The sequence below is a fragment of the Solanum stenotomum genome, chromosome 2 (assembly GCF_019186545.1).
Source record: "Solanum stenotomum isolate F172 chromosome 2, ASM1918654v1, whole genome shotgun sequence".
In the NCBI taxonomy this organism is placed as follows: domain Eukaryota; kingdom Viridiplantae; phylum Streptophyta; class Magnoliopsida; order Solanales; family Solanaceae; genus Solanum; species Solanum stenotomum.
In genome coordinates this window covers 29,430,010-29,449,733 of record NC_064283.1, presented here as the reverse complement: position 1 = coordinate 29,449,733, position 19,724 = coordinate 29,430,010, and the positions used below count along the sequence as shown (strand labels likewise).

The 19,724-nt window shown below is 38.1% G+C and overlaps 1 protein-coding gene across 1 annotated transcript; it reads left to right on the top strand.

Annotated features, from left to right (window-relative positions):
• Positions 1 to 1,631: 1,631 nt before the first annotated feature.
• On the top strand, positions 1,632 to 10,772 carry LOC125856506 (uncharacterized). Its single transcript, XM_049536067.1, has 3 exons — positions 1,632 to 1,812; positions 5,189 to 5,585; positions 10,288 to 10,772. The coding sequence occupies exons 1-3, from the start codon at positions 1,704 to 1,706 to the stop codon at positions 10,562 to 10,564; spliced, it is 783 nt and encodes a 260-aa protein (XP_049392024.1). The 5' UTR covers positions 1,632 to 1,703; the 3' UTR covers positions 10,565 to 10,772.
• Positions 10,773 to 19,724: the final 8,952 nt, after the last annotated feature.

Below are 19,724 nucleotides of genomic sequence, written 5' to 3'. Positions count from 1 at the left end.
TAATAATAATAATAATAATAATAATAATAATAATAATAGTAATAATAATAATAGTAAATTATGTGTGCTTGAGAAAATTTTAATGACAAGGTAAAGAATATTTTAAAAGTTATGTGTATGTGAGAAAAATTTAAATACAAGACAAAGGAAATAAGAAGATTTTTTTAATATTTTAAAACAGATATATTTACACATAGCGGCGCATGTATATCACCAGAACTAATTCAATTGAATTGTACTTCCATGTTCTCACATAAGGTGCAAAGAAAGAGTTTTTGGCTAAAATTATTCCTGGAGTATGACTTAAACCTAAAGTACATCTTTGTGTTATATAAATGAACAAAAAAATATCCCTGCATTATCTAAAAAGTTGCAAGATTTATCCTTCTGTCTATTTATTTAAGAAACTCACGCCACCGACAAAAGAATGTGTCAAGTCGAATGAATATATGTACACATGGTTAAGCTAGTCAAGTCAGTGGTTTTCAATTTTTTACAAATTGAGGATTTATATCATTTTCATATAAAATAGATTCAAATTCTAAATATTTTTTGTAAAAAGTATCGCCAAATACAATCACAACTTCAAAAATTTCAAAGAAAGTAATTATTTTTATTTTCATAACTAAACACCTACGTAATTTCACTAAATTTCCAGCATTTCTGTACATTGTATAAAATGTGAATTGCATTGTATATAACGTACATACATACTAAATATTTTACTAAAGAAAATCTTTAAATAGTTGGACGTAATATTTTTAAGATGAACTTTTTAACATAATCTTTCTAACCATCAGAACCTACTGTATAAATATTTCAAAACTTACGTATTGTTGCAAGTCAATTTACTTGATGATGCCAAAAACAGATAAATTAACAACACACAAAATTTAAATTTTGAGAATGAAAGAGTCATTTCCTATCCATAGCCTTATTCTTTTTAGGTAACTTTGATCTTCTCGTCGTGGCTAAGACATGACCAAATTAAAAAATATTTTTTTTATTGGTTTAATCAGTTTCTTAACAAAAAATAGACAGAAAGGTGATTCTTGTTATTTTTTGGATAGTATAAGTAAGTTTTTTGATCACTTAGATAATATAAGAATGTACATTAGATTTGAGTCATAGTTAAGGGATGATTTTAACCAAAAACTCTAAAAAAAATATAAAAAATAAAGATTATGTGATAATAGGACCCCTATAAAGATAGAGGGTGTCTATGATATTCTGGTCATAGTTCAATAGGATACTTGAGCCTTTTGCACAATTTTAAGAAGTTTGAAAATTTAAAAATAAAATATATTTCATTCTTAGCCCTAATTTTTGTTCTCTCTCTTTGTCTTTCATTGGTTAAGGAAAAAAATGATCCATGTGTGAATTACAACGCAAAAACACATAATCCTTCACCAGTTTATTTGATACTTTTGACAGTAGGTTTCTTCTTCATTTTTTTTTATTTATGAATTTCTATTAGAATAATATTTTAAAAAGTCTAAAAAGTTTTGAGTATTTCTTAGTCAATTCTATGTACATTTTTACTTATTTTTCTATAATTTTATTTGTTTTTATTATATAATTAATTTTTAAATATTAAAAAAAAAAGTAAAGATCGAGGGGTTTTTAAAAGAGTTAGCAATAAAAGGCGTTTACCTTCCACACAGGATAGATGTGTAGAGCAGGGAAGAGAGAAGCTACATAAAATGGCAGTTGGAGGGACATGTCTGAATCTGGGTATCAAGATCCCATTTGGGTTTCCTGTTTCCAATTTCAAGGCTTCTCCAAAATCTTTCTCTTCTCTCTCAACATCAGGTCCAATTCCCTTTTCTACATTTTTCTATTACTATTACTATTACTATCTAAATCATTAACACTTGATTGTTTTTGTTATGTGCCTAACAGTTCTCATACTCTCTCTTTATTTTCTTTCTACTTGTTTTGATAAAAGAAGCAAAAACTTGCTACTGCTAAATTATCTTAACTAAACCTTAAAGGGGGGAGGATAACACTAAATAGTTCTGTGATTAAAATTATAGTTTCATTTAATTTATTGTTTGGTTGGTAAGTCCGGATACTTATCCTGTGATTAATAATTAGTGTTGGGATAAGCTATCCTTCCTTGGGTGGTATAGTAATCCCGGGATAAGATAGGTTAATGACAAAGTATCCCTTTAAATATAGGGAAAACTGTATGAAATATATCCGAACTTTGACTGAAAATTATTGCAACAATTCCAAACTTTGGGAAGGATCTTTTACCCCGAACTATATAATAGTGTATTTTAAAGGTATATATGTGTCCATGTGAACATCATAAATATTGCATCATTATAAATAGTAACTTGTCCACGTGGGCACATATATACCTTTAAAATACACAATTAAATAGTGCATGGGTAATAAGTCCTGCTCAAAGTTTAGAATTGTTACAACAATTTCGGTCAAAGTTCAGATATATTTCGAACCCTTTTCCCTTAAATATAACTTGTTCTTAAAATTAGAGACTATTATTTTGAATACGACAAATAAAAAAAAAAAAATCTCAGCATAACTAATCTCATTATAATTAATTCCAATATAACTTATTCCATCGTAACTAATCTCATCAGAACCCTCAGGGGTTGGCCTGCTGGCAATTGACTTGAGCCTTGGGGTTTGCTCCCTTTCAAGGTCTCAAGTTCGAAACCCACTAGGTGCAAACAATTTCTGAGGGCCATCGGACTGGGTAAAACCTGAATTAACCGTGGTGCACTTGCGGGAAACTCCTTGCCGAGGGCCTATGCACCCCCGGGATTAGTCGGGGCTCAAAGAGACTCGGACACCCGGTGCAAATCAAAAAAAAAAAAAAAAAAAAAATCTCATCAGAAATTGTATTCAAACCAAAAGACTCCTAAATATTTAGGATAGGTTACTAATTATGCCCAAAATTCATTTGTAAGAGTTGAACTTGCTTACCAGCTGACTTTTCTAGGACAAATCTTTGTTAACTTCTTGCTCATTGTATCAGTTACACACCTGAATATGGGGAAGCTAGAATAATCTCACAATTAAATGAAACAGGAGACAGACACTTGAAGAGTTTTGTATCCTTTGTTAGAGGACGAACTACTCTAGAGAACATCTCCTTGGCTAGCTTTTTCTTTCAAACACAAGCAAAACGACTAGTGGATCATCCATCTAGTCGAAAACAAGATACGAATCAATTGACAACAATAGCTATCGAAAGCTAAAACCCCCAATAAATGAAATCCAACAAACACCTATACCATATGATGAACTCTTAAGAAGAATCATTTCCTCTTGCAAGCAATCTATCAAATAAAGTCAAGCAACAATTGCCTTACCCTGACTCTCTCAAGAGCATCATTATTCAAGTAAATTTTCATATCATCCAACATAATCCAAGTCTAAAGGAGCTATTCTCCACTTTTATAGCCTATGCTTAATGAAATAATAATCTTCTTAGTCTTCTTAGGCATGATGACTTGTATTTTAAGAATAGCCACTTTTGCTTAAGTGACCTCTTTCTCTGTGGTCTAAGTAGTCTTTCAAGTGGAATCTTCCATCCAAGCTATCTTTCAAATCTTGAAGGTGCCCCAAAGGCCTAGCTCAAGTGGCAAAAGGTGGAGGATTAGTGGCTTAGGTTGCAGGTTCAAGCCCCACACCATGCAAAGCGAAGCCTGGTATTTAAGTGGAGAAGGGTAGCGGGGCGGGCCCATTATCCACTGAGTTTAGAAGGCTGTGATTAGTCCGAAGGGCGGGTCACATACGGATTTCTCGGTTATCAAAAAAAACTTGAAGGTCATCGTGTGTCGACCTTCCATGAGCTTCAAGTGCCCCATCTTCATGATAAGGAGAGTATAGACTAAAGATGTGTACTTGAGCTTCCTTGAAGTGTGAAGAGCATGTTATTGGGCCTCAAACCTTCATTCCAAGCCCCCGACGTAGTGACTTGATGAGAAGCTCTTGAACCCCTTAGCTTGGCTTGGCGTGCATGGATTATAGTCTACCTCAATTCACCATTTTGAATCTTACACAAAAGGTTTTTCTGTATCAGCTCCTATGGAAGTCCCTTTGCAACTTCGGGGAATGCTTGCCTTAGTGCGCATTTGGACATAAGAATGGTGAACTTTGGAAAGAAGTTGTATTTGTTATTCAAGTTGAAAATTGTATTTGAAAATTGGAGTTGTGTTTGGACATGAATATGGATTGGAGTTGTTTTTGGATTTTTGCAAGTCATTTGGAATGAAAATTGTGAAAATAGCCTTTTGGAGTTTTCCGAATTCCATAAAGTTGTAACAATTCTATGTCCAAACAATTTTCTGGAATAATATTACAGAAAAAAGTGAAAACTATCCATGACCAAATGGGCACTTAGTTGGCTTCTGACATATTGGGTGAACCTTCCAGTGTTAATTATAAATTTCTAAAGACCAGCACATACACAAATGTGATGATTGACGGCTAGCATATAGTAATCTTGGAAACTTTATTCCTTTTTCTTGCCTAGTAAAAGTAATCTTAGAAATTTATTTCGCAAGAGGACTAAGAACTTTGGATTAAAAACAGCCAGAACTCTTTGATGTTACTGAATTTGGCATTAGTCAGCACTTCGCAGTGCTGGAGAATGGACTACCCTGAAGATTTCTAGGAGTTTCATATGCTAAGAATGAAACATAAGAAAAATCAAATGGGTTATAGTTCTTTGCTAATGTTACAAGTGCCATTGGGTGGATGATTATGCCTGGTCCTTGATGAGTATATGAGTAGCCTGTAAACAGAAAGCTCTGTGGAATATCCTCAAGGAGGGCTCTAATGGTGAAGTTCTGCTACAATAAATGTGGAATTATTATGACTGTGTCAGAGTTGCAATAGTGTCCCATCTAATCAATTGGGAGTATTTATAGTATGGTCATGTGAAAAATCTCCTTAAGCTTTGTCTTGTAATGGGAAAGGATGACTTGATGAAACGTGACCAGGTGTCAGCTTGAGCCTGGTCCATTTCCCCGCATTTATTTATTTTAGAAATGGAAAGAATATCTATGTAGTGCAACTGATGCAAGTTACTCAGGGAGGTGCAATATCTTGTGCCTTTTTTTGTGTACATTATTCTCAATTGGTTTTGTCATGTAATTTAGGATTATCGTATTCTTCTATGTCTAATTGAGTGGTTTCTTTTCTCTAACAGGTTTATGTAGGGCCAGTCAAGTTGCTGAGCTTTTTCCAACTGTATCACCTGAGGTTTATGTTAGGAAGGCCAGGTTAGAGGACTGCTGGGAAGTGGCTGAGACTCACTGCAGCTCCTTCTTCCCTGAATACTCTTTCCCTCTAGATTTTGTGTTAAGAATTGACAGGCTGATAGCAATGCTTTTTGGATTCTCCATCCCAAATGGATGCCAGAGAAATTGTCTTGTTGCTGTTGTTGGCAGCAGAGATGAAGAGGCTTGCTTATTAGGTACAGAAGAACTCAAACTTGGAGGATTTGATGGACGATTAAGTCTCAACAAGGGTTACGTGACTGGAATATTGACCGTGGATACTGTCGCTGATTTCCTTCCGAGAAAAGGACCATTGCGGCAGAGAAGGTCAGTTGTGTCTTGGATTCTAGTCAGGAATCTGGAGATATTTTAATAAATGGCTCTTTCATAAAAGGCTAGTTTCTTGCTAATCATTACTATCAGACTCATTCAACATCATGTTGGAAGGTAAACCATTACAAATTACTACTCCATATACAATTTAAAAAAGGTTGAGTTGGAAAGGTGGTCAAGTGGATTCAAATTTGTTTTAAAAAGTCAGTTCGAATCGTGTTGCAGTTCTTGCATTTCTATATTCTTCCAGATTAAAAAAATTACTGTTCAATTTGTCTAGGGTCATGTTGTTAAGGAATCTCTAGAGCTTTCTAATTGGTCATAATTCCAAAGAACAATACCAGTTTAGGCATGTTCAGGTTCTTTAAATGCTTAAGGATTGTAAATTAGTTTTTTCCTGTATGGAAATATGGAATACAAAATACCGTCTGTCAAGATATTCAATACACTGATGCTATTTGGAGTTGATCCTTGACCTGTACAGACTTTCAGTCATGGAAAATTCCTGATGGAGCCTTATGAAGTATTCTTTCTGTTCCATTCCTCAACAACACTCTCTCTCTTTCTTCTTTTGAACAAGTAACAACTTTGTAATAAGTTTTAAAAAAGACAACTTTGTAAACCAGTACTTAGGTAGTACCGAAAAACCCCTTTACAAAAGAAAAATTAAAAGGAAAAGTAACAAAAAGAAAAAAACTGAAGCGAATACGATCATAATATGAATAGGAAACTTCTAGGATTGTTTCTGTATCTTCAGAAAAGCTCTATGTACACCAAAAACAAAATTACAGAACACAGTTATGCTTGATCTTCTGTATTGTGCTACTCCTATCCTCAAAACATCTGGCATTCCCTTCTCTCCATATGGTCCACCATATGCAAACTAGAATGATCCTCCAATAGTTTCTGGTCCTTGCCCCAATTACAGCCGCCTTCTCAGCTAAAAAGATTGTCAACAATCTTACTAGGTGTTGTCCCAGAGATGCCTCTGAGATTGAGAAAAATCTTCCATAGCTGATCTGTAATTCTGCAATGCAGAAATAGGTTTTCCATTGTTTCAGCTTCAGGCCCACTTAGGCAGCAGTTTGAGGCTAAAGAAATGCCTCTCTTTATCAGATTTTCATGTGTTAGAACAGCCATATAATGCAAGCAACCTTATGGGGTATCTTAAGTCTTAACTTTCCAGATATGCTTCCAAGATTAGTTGAAGGTCCATGACTCTGTCATATTCATGATCTTATAACCTGAGTTCACCATATACAGGCACTTGTTGAGTCCAGTCCACCACAAGCAATCTTGTCCATTCTGTTGCCTTGGAATGTTTCCAGATGCTTATAGAGTTCAGCCTGTCTGGGTATTTTCCAGTCATTCATCAATCTCCTGACGGACAACTTTCAATCTTGAGATGACCACATCTCAACCACTGTCTTATTCTGGTGTTGAGCCAGAGCAAACAGGTCAGGAAATATATCTTGCAAACTCCTGCTGCCCAGCCATTTATCTTTCCAAAAGATCAATTTGTTACCATTATGTAGTCTGATGACAGCGTGTCTCTTTATGAAAGGCCGCAAAGCTTTAATAGATTTCCATATGTCACACCATAGGGGTTCTTGACCTCCTTAGTAGTTAGTAACCCAACAATCCAGCTCCCCATACTTCATCTTGATCACATTTTCCCCAGAGAGTTTGAGTCTCCTTGGATACCTCCATTAAGGCTTGCTCTTAATCTTCAACAATACTCCCTCTTTTGCTTATTGAGTGAAGTGATTCTTCTTCCCATTCCATAGTACTAATCAATAAATCAAGCTGGCAGAAATTGACTGTAGATCTATGTCATAGAATAAGTAGTTAGCTATTTTGATTTTTGAGTTATCATCTGGATGAATGACTGTCTTAAAGGGTTAACAAATTGGTGTCCGACTATCTAAAGCTACTGCTTTTATGATTCACAGATACTGCCGAATCAACTTTCCAACTTTAGCATTGTTGATAGGTCATTTTAGAGATGATCTGACAAACTCATGATACATAGCAATAGGATAGCTACGAGGTAAGGATTTAAGTTATGATGACCATATTTGAGGTTACTTTGAAATGTAGAAACTTTGGAGATTAAGAACTTTTCAGTTACTGTGGTGCACTCTCTTTTTACTGACAAAGAGACTGACTCAGAAATGTGAAACCTATTGTGTTGTCTTCAAGTGTTGTAGAAGACAATCTAACAACACTAACAACAACAACATACCCTGTGTAGTCCCACACAGTTGGGTCTGGGAAGGTAGTGTGTACGTAAACCTTACTTCTACCTCAAAGGTGATGTAAAAAGGTTGTTTCCAATAGACCCCCAGCTCAAGACAAAGACAGACTAGGAACAGACATAATAGAAGTAGTGAAGTACATAGACAGTAAATAGTAACAAAAACAGCAGACAGTAACATAGGAATATTATAACAAAATAATACTACAAAGAAACTACACGAAATAATAGATAGTCACATAAATCGAAGAACAAGAAACTACAAGAGTAATTCTACGACTACCAGTAAGGGCACAAGACAAGGCACTCCTATCTACTAGAAGGGACGCGCTCGTACATACTAACCTTCTACTGTTATGCGTGTCCTCCACACCTTCCTATCTATAAGGTCATGTCCTCAGTAAGCTGCAACAATGTCATGTCCTGTCTAATCACCTTTCCCCAATATTTCTTTGGTCTACCTCTACATCTCCTGAATCCATCCATAACCAACTTCTCGCACCTCACACTGTGGCATCTGTACATCTCCTCATCACATCCCCGAACTTTCTCAACCTCACTTCCCGCATCTTGTCCTCCACCAAAGTCACCCCCACCTTATCTCAGATATCCTTATGTTTAATTCTATCTCTGTTGGTATACCCAAACATCCAGTTTCCTTTTAGCACTTGTAGCATCTGTTAGAAACTGGTAGTTCCTTTATATCAGATTATCCCAGGTGAGGCAAGCCTCATATAAAGCTGTCCAGGTGAAACAAATAACCTTAGGGACAGCTTGGTTCTCCAAATGAGTTTCCAAGGCCAGCTGTTAATCATATGATTACCGGAACCTGTGTAGATACCTCCACCACAATTCCCCCATTTAAGTCAATCCACAGCCTGAAGGTTAATATTGCTTTACTGCAGTCTTGCATAAAGATCTAGCGACTCAATTATTTCCCAATCATAAATGCCTCTTCTGAATTTTAACTCCTGTTGGCCCCTTCCATGTATGTAGTAATGACTTGATTGGGATCTTGTGCTATAGTGAACAAATTTGGGTATTCAACTTGAAAAGTGGAATAGCCTAGCCATTTGTTCTTCCAAAATCTGATGTGTGCCACATTTGCAACTTCGAAGTGAATGTTCGATAAGACTTGTCTGCTACAAATATATACAATTTAGGAGTTTCTAGAGAAATCTTAATTTCCTAACATTAAGACTATATGTGCTCAAGTTTTGCAAAATTGAAGTATGAATTATGATGCTCAGATTATATTTGAGGGACTATACGTGCTCAAGTTTTGCAAACTTAAAGGACGAATGCTGCTCAGATTATGTTTCAGGGATGATATGTGCTCAAGTCTTGCAAACATAAAGGACAACTGATGCTCAGAGTTGTATTTAGAGGGCAAAGATAGATTTATTCCTAAAGATATGGGATAATTTTTTATTTTTTTTTGATGACAAGATATGGGATAATTTTGCAGAAAACTTATATTGTAATGCTAAAAAGTAGCTTTTAAGTCATAAATAAAAAGTCAAACTGAAATGACTTTTAAGTCCAAAAATAAAGCTCCCCCTACTTTTGGTTTTTGACTTATTTTAAGTCATTTAAAACTTATTTTAAGTCATTTTTAACCTTGCCAAACACTTCCTAATTTATTTTAAGTTATTTTTTATATTACCAAACACTTCTAGAAGTCAACAACTGACTTAAAAGTAGGTTTGACCAACTTTTAAGTCAATCCAAACACCCTCTAAGCAAGTAGCTCTTTGGCAACTCAATTAGCCAGTACTCTTCTTGCTTGCAAGAGAGTTTACAGTGTTTGTTGCGGGTTGTTTGTCTTAGTTATAAGTAGCGGTTACTCCTTTTGAGGAAATAAATGGCATGGATAAAGAACATAATTAAGAAATATAAACTTGGTAATGGATTTCGGAGATAAGCTTTGGAGATAAGCTTTGACCATTCTAGTGTTCTACCTTCTATATGTGCATTTTTGCAGTCATAGAATATTGACATAACATTCACTTGATGTAAAGTTAATGAAGCCATTGAGGTGTATCAGTCCCATACTGATAGCTAAACAACCACTTGATGAACACCCAATAGTGTGTGGCCTAGTGACGAATCAAGTGGATGTTAACCTTGGAGACTTGGGTTCAAATTTCAGTAGCGACAAAAATATTAGGTGATTTCTTTTCATCTGCCTAAGTCTTGATGGGAAGAGTCAATTGGTACTTGTATTGGTGGGTGGTAGCAGGTATGCAAGGGGATATTTAAATGCTGAGCAAGTTGGTCTGGACACCACCGTTGTGACTAAAAAATGAGCAAGGGCACCCACATGGAGACCTATAGTTCTTAACTTAAGTGTTACGGATTGAATATGATTTCTATCATAAGCAAAACATGAACAACTTTTTTCTTGATGACCGTGATGAACATGAATCATTTTTACAGGAAAGGGATTGCGTATATATCAAATGTTGCAGTACGGAGAAGATACCGTCGAAAAGGGATAGCAAAAAAGCTCATAATGAAAGCGGAGGCACAAGCCAGGAGCTGGGGATGCCGTGCAATTGCTTTACATTGTGACACTAGCAACCCTGGAGCCACAAAACTGTATATAGGACAAGGCTTCAGAATCATCAAAGTGCCAGAAGGGGCAAATTGGCCTCAACCCAAGACTTCCCCAAATGTCGAGTTCGTTTTCTTGATGAAATTACTGGACGTATAAGAGAGTTTAGTAAACAATTGGGTGTGTGGTACTGTATATATGTATGTGTGAAATTAAGGGAATAAAGTATAGTTGTAATTATTGTATTAGTCTAGTTGAAATTTCCCCCTCACAAGTTTCATTTGTACACTAAGATTGCATGCTTGACATGCCAATGGTACTTGATTTCTTACAGAGTGCTAATATAATTTCCTCTGACTTGTACCAACGACACAAGGGCCCTCATATGCTCCTCATGGGTGCACTGCCAATTATATCGTACTTTCTATCATTTTCTCAAAATAGATATACATATATACACATGATCTTTTTCGAAGTTAACGGGTGCACGTGTACCTCCACTTCGTCTATGGTTTTTTTTCCACTCATATAGTTCATTCTCATTCACAATTAATTCACAGATGCTGATGATATGAGATAGTATTACTCAATTTATTTGTAATTGTATTCAACTATTTATGTAGAAACAAAATTCCCAGTTGATTGCTTCATTCTTGTAATCCATTTTTACTAATTGGATGGTCATGTAGTGTTAATTCTGGAAAAATTAGAGGAAGGAGAATCATCTTCTCGAGAACAACAAAAAATAAAACTGAGGTTGCTGATTGGCTCATAAAATTAATCCTGTTATGAGCAAATACAAACCAAAAAAGAACAAATAAAATAATAACTTATTTTGCTATTTTTGTGATGAACAAATGAAATACTTTACATGCTTTATTATAAAGTTGAGTATGTAGGTTTGGAGCAGGTTTGATTAAAGAAAAAAAGTATTAATTTCATCTGATAGGAATATGTTAATATAACATGTAAAAAATAATTTCAGGGAATCCTTCGATTAAGTTTGAAGAGCATTAAGCATGTTCTGGCGTTGTCCACCACTAGTAGTAGATGAAGTACCCTACTAAATCGGGCGACCTACTGGAGCTGCTAAAGCGACAGGCTGAGTCTGCTGAAGAATGATTAACGCTCAGATTACACCACTTCCAATTCTAGGTGTAGACGATCGTTATCTAGTATAAAATTCAACGAAGAGTTGGTATCGAAACCACGAAGTACAAATGTGATCTAAGCAGTTATACGAATAGAAATTATTGAAAACATACAAGCAAGTCTAAGGGGTTGACAACGAATGTTAAATGGGGGGTTTTGACTTGCAATTAACAACTAAAACAAATACGAAAAATAGGGAAAACAACAATATGGAGAGGAATTCTCGGGATGTGATCGATTATAGGCTAATTTCGCTATATGGAAATTACTAACGAATTGCTAAATCTGAGTGGGTAGGCTAGACTATAAGTGCAATAGCTTTCTCTCGAACAGCTACTACGATTCAAGTGAGTTCTCTCGAACCTCAACAAGCTTATCAATATAACAACAACAACAACATCATGCCCAGCATCATGCCCAGTGAGATCCCACTAGGTGGGGTCTGGGGAGGGTAAATTGTACGCAGACCTTGCCACTACCTCGTAGAGGTAGAGAGGCTGTTTCCAGGAGACCCTCAGCTCAAGAACAACAAATCTAAGAGACAGGAGAAATATATATACAACATACCAGCCAAAACAAACGATAGCGAATAATCAACAAATGATACAGTAACAACAAGAAAGTAATGCGATGCGAGAAACGCAGTAAACAACATAAGGCTAAGTCTACTCCAAACGCTAACAACCCATACCCCTGCAAGGGAAAACAGCACGCTAGCCCTACTAACCTACAACCTTGATACGTGACCTCCACTCCTTCCTATCTAGAGTCATGTCCTCGGTAATGTGAAGCATAGCCAAGTCTTGTCTAATCACCTCCTCCCAATACTTCTTGGGCCTACCTCTACCCCTCCGCGTACCCTCTACCACCATTACCTCGCACCTCCTCACTGGGGCGTCTGCGCTCCGTCTCTTCACATGTCCAAACCATCTCAGTCTCGCTTCCCTCAACTTGTGTTCCACAGAGGCCACTCCCACCTTCTCCCGGATAACCTCATTCCTAATCCTGTCGCTCCTAGTGTGCCCACACATCCATCTCAACATCCTCATCTCCGCAACATGCATTTTATGAACGTGTGCGTTCTTGACTGGCCAACACTCCGCTCCATACAACAAGGCCGGTCTAACTACCACTCTGTAAAACTTACCTTTAAGTTTCGGTGGAATTTTCTTATCACACAATACTCCAGAGGCAAGCCTCCACTTCATCCAAGCAGCCCCAATGCGATGTGTAACATCATCGTCGATGTCACCACTCCCTTGGATTACAGCCCCAAGATACTTAAAACTTTCCTTCTTAGGAATGATTTGTGCGGCAAGTCTCACATCCACATCTGTCTCATCCACCACATTACTGAATTTGCACCCTAAATATTCTGTTTTGGTCCTACTCAACCTGAACCCTTTGGACTCCAGCGTTTGTCTCCATACCTCCAACCTCGCATTAACTCCGTCCCGCGTCTCATCAATCAGTACTATGTCATCCGCAAATAACATACACCATGGGACCTCCTCCTGAATAGACCGCGTCAACTCGTCCATCACCAAAGCAAATAGGAAAGGGCTTAGGACTGATCCCTGGTGCAGCCCCATCTCAACTGAGAAATGTTCTGAGTCTCCTCCAACTGTTCTAACCCGAGTCTTGGCTCCACCGTACATGTCCTTTATCGCCCTAATATACATCATCGGGACTCCTTTAGACTCCAAGCACCTCCAGAGAACATTCCTCGGTACTTTGTCATAAGCCTTTTCCAGGTCAATGAACACCATATGCAGGTCTCTCTTCCTTTCTCTATATTTTTCTACCAGTCTACGCATAAGATGAATGGCTTCGGTGGTCGAACGTCCCGGCATGAATCCGAACTGATTCTCAGAGATGGACACCCCTCTTCTCACCCTCATCTCCACCACTCTCTCCCAAATCTTCATAGTATGGCTCAACAATTTGATACCCCTGTAGTTGTTACAATTTTGGATATCACCCTTGTTTTTATACAACGGAACCATTGTACTCCACCTCCATTCTTCAGGCATTTTTGCTGTCTTAAAGATAACATTAAACAGCCCGGTCAACCACTCTATGCCCGCCTTACCCATGCTCTTCCAAAATTCTACCGGAATCTCATCGGGTCCGGTCGCTCTTCCCCTACTCATCCTATTAATAGCCCGTACAACCTCCTCGGACCTAACGCACCTACAGTATCCAAAATCCCGAAGTCTTTCAGAGTGTGCCAAATCACCCAACACAATGTCTGCTTCCCCTTTTTCATTTAAAAGTTTGTGAAAATAGCTTCGCCATCTTTGCTTGATGGCGGTCTCTTCCACCAGTATTTTGCCTTCCTCATCTTTGATACACTTCACTTGGTCCAAATCGCGCGCCTTCCTCTCTCTTGCTTTTGCAAGCCTATACAACTTCTTCTCCTTACCTTTGACCCCCAGCTCGACATACAAGCGTTCGAAAGCTGCCGTCTTCGCCTTCGTAACAGCTAACTTAGCTTCTGTCTTTGTCATCTTATAGACTTTCTTAAGCTTCCGCTTCTCTTCCTCGTCTACACACTCCGCCAATTTTATGTATGCAGCCTTCTTCGCTTCCACTTTACATTGGACTTCCCCATTCCACCACCAATCTCCTTTACGGCCTCCAAATTTACCCCTTGACACCCCTAACACCTTAGAAGCAACTTCCCTAATGCAACTAGCTGCTTTATTCCACATGTTGTCCGCATCCCCGCTACCACTCCAGGCCCCCATCCCCACCAGCTCCTCACCCATCTCCCGAGAATTGGCAGAAGTCAACCCACCCCATTTAATCCTCGGTCGGTCAGGTATCGTCTTCCTCCTCCTATCCCTCTTAATCTTCAGGTCCATCACCAAAAGCTTGTGTTGGGTAGTGAGGTTTTCACTTGGGATGACCTTGCAGTCTTTAAAGAGACCTCTATCACCCTTCCTGAGGAGTAAGTAATCTATCTGGGTCTTAGCTACTGGGCTACGAAAGGTAACCAAGTGGTTCTCCTTCTTCGGAAAGCATGAGTTCGCAATCACCAACTCAAAAGCCTTAGCAAAGTCTAGAAGCGACGTTCCACCTCCATTTCTCTCCCCAAAACCAAAGCCTCCATGAACATCATCAAATCCACTAGAAGTTGCCCCGATGTGGCCATTAAAATCCCCACCAATGACAATCTTCTCGGTATTCGGTATACCTCTAACTACCTCATCCAACTCCTCATAAAAGCGCTTTTTGGCCTCCTCGTCCAAGCCCACTTGGGGGGCATAAGCACTAATAACACTCAAAGTACTTCCTCCAATGACTAGCTTGATCGTCATCAGCCTATCATTGATCCTCCTAACCTCCACTACTTGCTCCCTCAAATCCCCGTCTACTAAAATACCCACTCCATTTCTATCCCTTGACCCTCCTGAGTACCACAACTTAAACCCATCAACATCCCGAGCCTTGGCGCCTACCCATCTAGTCTCTTGGACACAAGCTATATTTATCTTTCTCCTCTTGAGAATTTTCACTAGCTCTATGGACTTCCCCGTCAATGAACCTATGTTCCAAGATCCTACCCTCACGTTAAGAGAACCCGTAACCCCCTTACCTCTCTTATCCCTCGACCTCGGCCTCAACCGAGGACATGACTCACTACCACCATCAGATACCAACTCCACTAGAACTAAACAACAATCACAGTAAGATCTACACAGACAAACCCTCAAGACTGCAGCAGTAGTACACAGTAAGGGCAATATAACAGCAGCTACACTAAATGGTCCAGTCCAGTGTAAAATCTAAAGGACACGATAACACCCACTATATTAAATACTGCAGCTCAGGTCAGAACAATAATAGAAAACTGAAATACTGTTCCGGGATAAAGGGTCTGCAAGAAAGGTCCCAGCAGCGACTATAATCAGAGCAAAAAGGAAGAGAAAAAGGGTAGATAGAACCTGGTCGGTGAAAATGGAGGGTTTCGGTGATCTTTGGATACTTTTCCGGCCAGATCTGGTTGATCTCCGGCGCCACACAGTAGCACTGCCGTCTCTGGTCGCCGGGGAAGATAGATGAGCTCGCCGGAGAAGCTGAAGACAAGAAAGTTCTTACCGTCGCCGGAGTTTGCTGTTCGCCGCTCGCTGGTCCGAGCAGCTGGAGCTGTTGTTCGTTGTAAATCGTCCTCACAGGAGCTTAGGAAGAGGAGGAGAGAGAGAAAGAGGCTCGCCGGTCGGAGCTGGTCCTCGCGTTGCTTCTGGCCGGCGCAGCCTTCGATTTCGGCCGGAAATACCAGAGAGAGAGAGAGAAAGAGAGAGAGAAGAGCCTTTTTATTTAAACTTATCAATATAAACAGCTCAAAATCTTGATACATCTACTTTCTCAAACTAGATAGGTAGAATCGAGTTTAGGATTCACTCTCTCGAGTTGAACCCATATCAACCCAACAACTACAATCATTAATCAAAAGCTTTGGTTCTAAAACCTCTTTCTCAAGCAAGCCCAAAACTCTAATTTAGAATTGCAATTGCAACTACAATTCATAGATTAAAACACAGCTAATGATTAAATCCACTTCAATTAAGCATTTAAATCAGTAAATAACAATACCCATAAGCTAATTCAACCCATAATCACATGATCACACCCCAAGAATTGGGGTTTTAGCTAAGCATCATAAAAAGATAAAAACAATTACCAACTAGATTAGCCATCAGCTGAGTAAAAGTCTCCAAGCTTTTACAATGCTCCAAATTGATTAAGTTCAAAAACCCATTTGCAAATCCTCAAAATTAAGCTTAGAAATCTTCAAAGTCTACTATGGAAACTCAAAAACTAAGAGAAAATTCTAACTCTCTGACTTGGGGATCAAAACTCTGGAAGAGCACCCTCAAATTTCATTTAAAATTTCAATTTATAGTAGACTTTGAAGATTTCTAAGCTTAATTTTGAGGATTTGCAAGTGGGTTTTTGAACTTAATCAATTTGGAGCATTGTAAAAGCTTGGAAAATTTCAATTTATAGCTGCCCAATTTTTGGCCTGAAAGGTCATTGGGCGGAATAAGTTGCGCCTCGCCAAACAGCTCGGCGATCCGCCCTTCGCTCCCTTCCATCGCCAATTTGTATTGGCCACCAGTCCTCCAGGTTCTGTAACTTTGGGCGATCAAGGTTGTCATCGCGAAGTCATTCGGTGATTCGCCGACTGCCCATTCCTATCACCAAGTTGGTTCTTCACCCGGGCTGGCACACTAGAACTTTAGGCGAGCTAAGGAGCCACTCGGCAAACCACTCGGCGGTTCGCCGAGTGGTCTTGGGATCACCAAGATCACTTTTCTTCACTTCTTCAGCTTGTTAGTTCCTTTTTGCCCAGTAATGTCCTTGCCTTGCTCCTTAGCCTTCATAGCTGCAAATCAACACTTTAACATCAATTTAGAGCATAAAATAGGCATTTGAGGACACTTCTACTATAAAAACAAAGCCCTAAATGAGTCAAAATCTTGGACTCATCAAAGAACATGCTTGCCCTTACCTGAGGCCGATGGACAATCCCTCAATCTATTACTTGTCTTGCCACACCTGAAACATCCATCACTATCGGCCATACATTCTCTTGGGTGGTTCTTATAACCCTTCTGACAAGTTGGAAAGTGCGACTACTAGTGACACTGCCATAGGACTTAGAGAATCGTATCTAAACATGGGCACTAGGCCACTATCAAAGGATGGAATTTGACCTGAATACTTCTGACGAAACTAAAAGCAATTATCATCGCCTCATTTTTAATGAGAGTAGTCCACACTGTCTGTTTTAGCCTTCTTGTTTTCCCTAACACTTTCATTAACTTTCTCTTCTTCAATCTGTTGGGCATGAGTCATCAAAAAAAATATATATATCTCTCCTTAATCAACATCGCAATACTCTTTCACCACAGTTTTTTTTTCACCAGAGACAAACTTACTCATGCGCCCCCAGAGCCGACCACCATAGTTGGAGAATACTTAGAGAGTTGAGTAAACTTCAAAGAATACTCCTTCACTATCATATTCCCTTGCTTCAGATTGATGAACTCCTGGACTTTAACTTCCCTCAACTCAAGTGGAAAGAACCTATCCAGAAATGCAACCTCAAACTTTTCCCAAACCACTAGGTCTACATTAATAGCCCTATCATATTTCCGGTGTTTGTACCAAATCTGAGCCACTCTTTTCAGCTAGTAAGCGGCTAAGTCTCCACTCTCAACTGGAGTCTTAGTAATCTTCTGGATGCCTTCAATCAACTCTTGTGGATCCTCCTCCACCTTCGAATCGTGAAACTAATTAAGGTTCATCAGAGTGAAATTCCTGACTCTAGCTACGTCTGTATTCCCATTCGGAATTGGATAGGGCCTCAACATGCCAATTGGCCTTAGAAGTCATGGTCTGGGCTAGTACTTGGAAAGCAGTCCTAACCTTGGCATGAGAGACTTGCTTAGCCAATGGTTCTATAGGAGTTAGTGGTGCTGGTTAGGCCCCATTCATGTTCCTTCTGAGGTACGCTCTTCCGGGAGGCATGATTTTGTAAACGTGTAGAGTTAAACTTAGAAATAAGTTGATTAGAGTTCACACTCTTTCACACGATAAGAATATGAATGAAGTGAAGTATTTCCTGAAATGTTTCATAGCCTCCTAATAATAGATGTGACATGATTTACACCCATGAAAAAAATTCTGCTTAACGCGACTTTTAGACAAGGACACTTGAACTAGATGCTCTGATATCAAGTTTTTCACGATTCGAGACTACCCCTAATCGTAACACGGTGCTTAGAGCCACACGTGACCCCAAGCTAACCTAATGGTCTAGCATGACACTAGAGTATACACAAGCAAATATCTGAAGATAACTGAAATACTAATGCAAAACTAAAATTGAAATAGTCTATGAAAAATCAAATAGATAAATGTCTGAATAAAATATAAGTTGAAACTAAACCAACTATCTAAAACCATCTACTAAGGTGAGTTGCTAGGACAAACCCTTAGCTAATTCTAAATGTCTGAAACAAACATAGAAATACCGAATGAAGTAATAAGATCGCCCTCGAAAGATGAGGACTCACCAACACGTACTATTGAGCTGACCAGAAATTTGTACTAATTGCAACTGAAAGTTGAACATCTGAACTAATATTATTAAATAATATAGGAAGAAAGTATGCGGTTAGTACTTCAAATGTACTGAGTATGTGAGACATGCATGATAAAATAATAATTGAGTGAAATGACATAAGTTGATGCATTGACCAAGTAAATAACATGAATTTCTGATTTTAAAAAATGTATTTAAATGACTGAATGTTTGGTCATGCAATAACTAAAAGACTGAACTGTGGAAGATACTAAGACCGACATATAACCATATAAGTTACTATATAGAGTTTGATGTTTAACCCTCGTCAAAAAGGTCTAATACTCATTTCCCCAAGATATAAAGGTTGGTCTGAGTTAATGTAGATCCACTAAGCTAATTTAAGTAAAAGAATAAGGAGTCAGGCATCAACTAATGGGTGACCCTAAAAATCCTATGGTGACACATACTTCTGGGACATAAAAATTGCTACTAAAAGTCTCATTCCTCAACTAATAGGTGAGCCTTTATCCCAAGGTCCGCTCGATGCAGTAAACTCCTTACGAAAACATATAAATAATATAAAACAGTAATAATATGATAATATTGAATTATACTGATAAACTGATAATCAATTGAGTAGGTCATGCGTGTTGATAAATTGATAATCATGCTGGAAGATACTTTATTTGAAAGCATCTTAAATTTATGAAATCTAATAATCTGAAACATACATATGAAAGATCATAAATCTGAGACATGAAAATACTTTAACTCTGAGGGTTCATGAAATACATTTAACAATACGAAATTATAAGTAAAATTATGCAAGTGAAGGTTATTCAGAAAGAACCAAATTACATTGAAAACACATGCTAATCATAAAATCTTAGGTTTTTGTAAAAATCATAGACTAAGGAATTGAGGTTTCTTTGGGACTCAATGGGTGATAAAATACCCATTTATGAAATTACACATACTTGAAATAGAAGCATAGCTTGAAACCTTGAACTTAAGCTTGAAGAGAGGAACCCTAGTTTCTGCTTGAGATGATTCTTGAATAAAGAGGAA